The following is a 7,633-nucleotide window of genomic DNA, read 5'->3' as shown; positions in this document are numbered from 1 at the left end:
ATTCCCCGGTCAGCTCGGGGAAGGACGAAAGAAGAAGGAAGAAAGACGATAGAAGACAGACGATACACCAAAGCAAGTGTCGCCCATGTGCACCTGAGCGTAGATGTCCATGGGCGACAAATCGCCAGTGAAGGGGTTGCACCTCCTGCTGGCGGTGCAGTGGGTCTATTTATATCCCCCCGACCCACTGGGGGTGTAAGATTTTGTCAAATCCATATGCCTAAAAATTGACGAGCGCCGATTGCAGCACGTCGTGACATTTGGTTCTGCAAGGGCGGCAGTCCTGAGGCGTCAATAATTTGTTCATCCATTTGCGAAAGTTTCTGTATCTTTTTGGAGAGTTTTACCGCACTCGCAACTACATACGTTGTTTCTGTATCTGTATATCTAAAAAGGTTGCATGCTTTAAGGGGAGTAATCTGTCCAGTTTTTTTTTTATAAATATGGTCTAGTTAAATGCCATAGAGGTACACTTAAAATGTTAAAACGTTTGTTTCAAGGTTTTTGATTCTCACTGTGAAAGAGCCGGTTTCATTGCTGAACATTCAATTGGAGGTAGAAAGGGACGCCGATGAAATTCATGGGAAAATAATAAGCTTACCTTATAATAGACCGTGTCTACGGTTTCAAAACCAACCCATTGGTCTCCTTGAACCACATAAATAACTTTCTGGTCTGGAACCCAAGTCACCTGTCCACCACGGTACATCTTACAGATCTGGGAAAGAAACGATGACAAGATTAGACTCGAGCAAGAAATAGACGTCTACCCGTTAAAAACCCCCGCTTGTGCAGCCAAATATAGGACTTTATTAACTTAAGACAATTTGTTTTAAGTACAACTGAAATGGAACAGGTGAACAAATCAAATGTTAAGCCTACATTATGTAATCCCCACCAACAAAAACTTGAAAAGTTCCCCAACGTGCACTTTCATTGTGAAAGAAAGTATCACAAGGAAGATCTGTTCCTGGAGAAATTATAAGAATTTAAAATGAACAGAAATACAAATAGTACATCTTGTAAACTGAGAAAATCAAGTAATATAAATTAACTTTCAAAGCTACCGTCACGATTGGGCCAGATATGCTTATGCGGAACAACCCGGATTTTAAAAAAACCACGAATCCACAAAGGGTTTACACCGACGCAATATTTACATAATTTAGCAAGATCAACAGTTAAGTGCCAACCTGGGGTGAGGGGTATATTATAACGGAAACACTGAGATCTTCAAAAATATTCCACTCTTAAACCGAAATTCGACCTGAAAGCAACGGTAAAGAGGCCAACAATAGACGCCAGCTGTAAAGTTACCTCATAGTAAGACAAGATTCCAGCCTCGCCAGTAAACTCTCCTGCTTTTCCTGCGCCATAGATCGGGGCTCCGATACCATTGTCATTGGGATCCACCAGGGTAAAGGAGCGACCATACGTAGGAATACCTATCACGAGCTTGTACCTGGGACATCCACGTTCAACCCACGCACTGGCAGACCAGTCCTGCAACGAGAAAATATTCAACAGAATAAAATTGTCTATCACAATCCAGGTGTAAGAATGTAGACGTAATCTGCACGGCATGGTGCTCAACAAATTTGTTCTGAAGCTGCAAGATACAACTTCACGGATGTAATAACTGGTGTTTTCAATGTTATGGAAAGGAAAGGCTGAAAAGGCGGCTGAAGTCTCAACTCACTGTACGTTATACTCTGCACGTTATACTTCACGCTCACTGAATTGACTTATTGGTTATATTCAGATGGTCTAAACGTAACACGACCTTGCTGTCAAAAGGGGCATTAAAACATCCCTTACAAACCTGGAGGTGTACAACAGGGCTATTCATTAAAGCCGCGCATTCTAGTCATTGGACAACGCTTGAAGACGCGTTGTTTGGGAGCACTTTTAAACAAAGGGAATCATTATTTCTACATTATTTCAATGTGTTACTTTACAGGCTGGGCAACAGCTGGTACACTTAAAAGTCCGGTTCTGATAGAGTGGGATGCAGCATTAACTTGGTCTGCTGCTGATTGGACAGGCCCTCAAAAAGTTATCTTGAACTTACGACATTGTTGTATTTGTCGTCTCCAACTGGCCGCGATGGCCTATACAGTGGACTCCCGTGGCCAGTCTTGTGGTTCCAGACGCCGCTGTAGTCGTAGCTCATGAGCACAATGTAGTCCAGGTCCCTGGGAATGGTTGAGTATGTTTTAGTATGGGGTTTTACGGCACTCGCAACCGCATAAGTATATTTTAAGGCACTATCAACGTAATTTGGCAAATTCATGCATGATCGACCTTGATTTTGATTCGGTAGGTGTTTGTGATCGACCTTATTTATAAAAAGGTTAGTAATTGATATTTGTTGTAATTGTATAATAAAGCTGGGAAATAATTGATCAAACATTCGTCCAGCAGATCATTTGTGAGATGGGACTACCCTATCAGGGCCTTCACGGCTTAAAAAGGCATAACTTAAGTATAGCAATTCAAACCAAATGTACCCATTACAGCTACATCGCTAGTAAACATGAGCAATATTACAGCAAAGATGAGCCGACTGACACTGGAAGCAAAGTTCCAAGAATAGCTTTAAAGGTCGAGCGATATTCAAGGACCAGCAGTGTTCAAATATAATTTGAATTGGACGCAAGAAATTACAATATCCAATTTTAAGTTTCGAGATTAATTTGGACGAAATTAGCAAGAAACGATATCTCGATACCGAATTGCTACGGCTCAGTTATTTACAGAGGTAAATGAGCGGCTTCAAAAAAAAATCTCACCACCCATATCCATTACTCCATTTCAACCAAAAGTGGACATAGTCAACACTTGCGCTTAGACTACGATATGTATGAACTGAAAAAAACCCCGCATCCTCCAATGCACCCATTTCTTTGAACTTAGTCATCGCTCCGTACCACACATCAGAATGATAGAAACCTATTAGAAATCTTCCCGCCCCCTCCTTAAAAAAGCCCGGTGAATAATTTAAAACTGAAATCTAAAACCCACATAGACAAAAAGATGTTGAAAATGGACATGTACCTGGAGATCTTGTCCACTTCGTAAGCTGTATCTATAGTATATTTGCTGGCCCCTACAGCAGCCGACAGGAGAAGGCGAGGAAAACCAGCATTATCAAAAGCATTCCTCAGCTCCTGCAAGAGTTAACGTACTCGTATTACGGTGCTACCGATTCAATTTGTCCAAACGATTTTGAACCCATTTAACTACTGTATTCAGGAAGGAATAAAACATTGTACAGCTAACAAATGCACATCATTGAGTTACAATAACAGTCAAAAGAAAAAGATTTTGAACGCATTTGGCAATTCATGTAGGAATAAAACATACAACCAAAACAGCACAAATCTGATCTCAGTGCGACAACAGAGTATGATCATCAAAAATTAAAATTGGACGTAAGACGGCCGCGCTCTCCCTTTATATTTATATATTATATACACATACATACTTATATATTTATATACATACATATACACATATATTGTATTATATCTATATTTAATGATACAACACTTTGGGAAAGTGCGCACGTGGGCCGCGTCATTTGGCCCAACGGAAGGGTTGAAAAGGGTAAACAGTCGGTTTAGTTGAAGTGCGAGCTCGTTGTATTTGATTTTGTTCAAATAAGAGTTTTACCGTACAATCGATTCAAATAATAGTGAAATAATATAGAAAGAACATACTAAAATACCATTTTACCGATGCATGCGAATACATATAGCTACAATTTTTCAAAGACTCGGGGTCTTACACACTGACAAGGACACTGAACTGATAAGTTTAGACTCAACTTACCGAAACCAGTTGGGTAAATTTATATTTATCCGATGCGGGACTTCCTCGGGATCCTGGGTATTCCCAGTCCAGATCCAGACCGTCGAAACCGACATTTCTCAGGACCTGAACGGTTTGCTGAAAATAGACAAAGTGAAACGAAGATTCTCCGTAAACCCATCCAGGAAGACATGCCCTTTTTTCAAACAACACACCTTGCTAGAATAAAAAAGGATCAGTTCCAATGGACGTTGCTTTATGTCACGACCGGCACAGATCTATTAAACAGGGATTTCAATGTTCAGGACTGAATTTGATGGGTTAACAGCCATTGTTTGGTCTCCAACCTCTGCGTCAGATATAAACCCGTCATTATGCGGAGGACCCACTTCCCCAGTTCAATAATTAACCTTAGGGTTTCGGAGCAGGACCATCCGCGCTATAATTCGAAATAGTACAAACATCTAACCGCGGGATTTTTATAATATAAAATAATATAACCATATTCAATAATAGCAAAGCACAAGACAAAGGAAAAGCACTCGGTCTGTAGACTGCTTTCACCATTTCTAAACTTTACCTGGATAAAATTTCTTCTGGCTTGATCGTCATTGACCATATTTGTCCAAGGCTCTGTGCCCATTTTCCAGCCTCCAAGAGACAGCAAAACCTTTAGTTGTGGATAGAATCTCCTTATATTGAGGACATTCTGGTAACTAGAGAACGAGAAAGACGAAAGACATCTGAGCATATTTTACGGCACCATTGACCCCATTTAGTCATTGGATGCGTGCAACAATGTTTAAAAGACCAGCATACATCTTACACATCACGGGATGTAAAAAAAAAAAAATTACATTTTGGCGCTTTCAAGGACACATCCCAGGAGACGTGGGTGCTATTTGAGTACTTTTTACGGCATAATCGATATCATATATCCCAACCGACAGACAAGAATTACGTGTAATACATCACCCCCCCCCCCCCCTCACTCCTCCCTCTTTTTGTTTTTGGAATATAGCATCCATTCCTGCAGGGCCCTTCCAAATATATTTTAACTCATTTCTGTCTGACGGTCTAAAAAGATTTTAAGTGCAGTACTCAAAATAACCCGACGTCTTTATCCGTCTCAAATTCAGGATATTCTTGTAGGTTTTGCCTCCCCCCTCAAACCCCCCCCCCAAAAAAAAAAACCCCACAACAACAACAACAAACAACAAAAAGCAACCCATACACTACGGACACGTTTTTAAGTTGGAAACAAACCCGATGCTACAAAAACTTTCCCGTCTCCATCTGTTCCAGGTTAAATATTCTTGGTCTACCGCAACATCGTCTGCCTTTTTCAAGTTAATGAAAATGTTTGAGGCATTTGTCGTTTCAATGACTATGTTTACTATCGACAAGTTCCAAGTTGAGATTGTTATCTTACGATCTGGCAAAATTGCAAGCTGGAATACACTAGCAACTATTTTATTATCCGCTCGTCAGATACTCACAGGTTGTTTTTATATGAATCGGGAGCACTGGGTGCCAATTTAAGATCCTTGTCTAGTTTTGCAAAAGCGTAGTGAATGTGTGTGCACAGACTCCCATTGATGTCCTTTGGAAGGAAGGCACCTTCACCTGGACGATTCTGCGCCCAGTTGGTGAAGTAGCACACCATCTTCTTCCCGGGGTCGCCATAGACTGACGTTGAAAAGGAAGACATACAGAAAAACATTGAAACACTGTCATGAAATAAACAAGTAGACTTAAAGTCATATAGAATACGGAAGCCACAGCCTGCCATTAAAAAGACTAAAGACAACATCAAAAAAATTGGGTCGTATCCTGATTTTGTAAAGCAAAATTAGACTGTATAAAAAGTCCCGAAAACGTGCACAGGCCGGGTAGCAAGATTTGTTGATTTGACTGTACGTCTTTCGGCACTATCAAAATAATTTGGTCACAACTGGGAGTAGGTTAGATAGAGACCATAAAACGGATTTACTGCGATATCGACAAATTGCAAGGCACACCTTGAATGTAAAATGCGAAAGGGATTTGGAGAGAGGAAAAAACGTTAACTATGTATACGTTGACGTCATACCCGTTACTACAGCTGCCCCGGTAACGACCAGGAGAAGGTAGAGAGTTTTTTCCAAAGCCTGCAACAAAGAACAAAAACATACAGCATTTAAAAGGTGTGCGTCTGAAGCTTAGTTTTAGTCAAATGTTTTATGGCACTTGCAACACAATTAGGTCATGTAAGTGATAACGTTTAGGTATTAAAAGAATTTAACAAATACAATAAAGGGAGAGATTAGGATAACAATTTGATAGAAAAGAATAAGTAACTACACCAGAGCACCCACTAGCTTGTCTTTACGGGCGAGGTCATAACATAAACGTCAAGTAAAAGTGATGTTGCTGTTCAATAAGAGTCATGTTTAAAAGCGCGTTTAAAAGCGCATCGAAAACTAGATAAAGCACATAAAAATTCGAGTAAAGAGAAGACATGAAACATGTCACTTGAGTAAACTGACGGACAAATATGGGTGACCGTAAAGTAGGATACAAGAGGCGTGGTCTTACCATCCGAAGAATGAGGGGAAAAAATGGAAATAATTGTATGATCACACTAATCTCCCAATAGGGATTCGGCGAAAAAGCAAATGGACGATATGAACAACCAAATACGAGATACAATAAATATCAAAATAAATTTGAGAAAAAATACCCGGTGCTAAGAAGCGAGGTTTTGTCAGATTTGTCAGAAGGGCCGAGAAGCAGGATAGTTGGTCGAATAGAAACATTTTAAAACGAAAAAGTATTCTCCGCAGCGATCAATTTTCTATTTTAATTTCAATAAAGTAAAAATGAAAAGAACGGGAAAAAATCTTTAAAGATGAATTTGTCCTCCAATCAAAACATATGCTTGTAGTCGAGGGTTGGGGGTGGGGGTGGGGTGGGGGGACTGCCAGGGTCAACGAGTGTGACACTATCCCAGCAGACAGACAAGAACGCCCTCATGCAACAAAGACCCTTACCCTTGCACCACAGACGTCGGTCTAAAAACTTCGTAATTTTGTTTTTGTTTTGTTTTGTTCTCTTTTAGTTTAACAGCGTTTACGGCACTTGCAACTCAAGTAAGTACCGAAGATATGGTTATGTTCGGCAACGTGACAAAGAAAAGGAAGAGCGATCAAGGTGATCGACGTTTGGAAGGAACAAGCATATCTTGATGGAGACGGCGTTTTCTAGCTTGTCCTTGCCGGTATGTGAAATGGAACCGCGAATTTTAGAACGCTTGACTTATGAGAGGTTGTTTTTTAGTTTTAGTAAGAGTTTTACGGCACTTGCAACACAGTAAGGTCATAAAAGTGCCGAAGATTAGGTGTTACAAGAGAGCAACAAGCAAAAAGGAGGAGGAGAGATAAAGACGATAGTTGTTTGATAGGATAGGAGAAAACTCCACCAGAGCACCGGCCAACCACCCCCTATAAGGTTTGTTTTAGTAAAAGTTTCACCTCACTTGCAACACAATAAGGTAATACAAGTGCCGAAGATTAGGCGTCACTAGAGAGTAAGAAACAAGGAGACGAGAACGATATATATTTGATAGGAAAGAATGAAAAGTGCAACAAACGTATTCCAGAGCTCACAGTTATAAAAAGCGCTCGTAACAAACATATTCAAGATACAAATCCATACCTACTCGATACACACCATTTTTTTTTGAAAAGTTAAATTAACGATTTCTAGACCATTCCAGATATTATGCTCCATTCTTATGAGAAATGTACATTAACGTATTCTAGATACTCACTATTCTCAT

The 7,633-nt window shown here is 40.1% G+C and overlaps 1 protein-coding gene across 1 annotated transcript in view; it reads right to left on the bottom strand.

Annotated features, from left to right (window-relative positions):
* The window catches only part of LOC101855692 (chitotriosidase-1), a gene marked incomplete at its 5' end in the record, with an annotated part of 9,507 nt that extends 3,554 nt beyond the window's left edge, over nt 1-5,953 (bottom strand). Inside the window, 8 exon segments of the mRNA XM_013086494.2 lie at nt 602-718; nt 1,318-1,503; nt 2,072-2,195; nt 3,058-3,170; nt 3,835-3,951; nt 4,394-4,529; nt 5,313-5,502; nt 5,906-5,953. Of these exon segments, the coding sequence (XP_012941948.1) occupies nt 602-718; nt 1,318-1,503; nt 2,072-2,195; nt 3,058-3,170; nt 3,835-3,951; nt 4,394-4,529; nt 5,313-5,502; nt 5,906-5,953 (1,031 nt within the window).
* Nucleotides 5,954-7,633: the final 1,680 nt, after the last annotated feature.

The sequence above is a fragment of the Aplysia californica genome, unplaced genomic scaffold (genome assembly GCF_000002075.1).
Source record: "Aplysia californica isolate F4 #8 unplaced genomic scaffold, AplCal3.0 scaffold00018, whole genome shotgun sequence".
Lineage (NCBI taxonomy): Eukaryota > Metazoa > Mollusca > Gastropoda > Aplysiida > Aplysiidae > Aplysia > Aplysia californica.
This window is presented reverse-complemented; position numbering and strand designations above follow the sequence as displayed.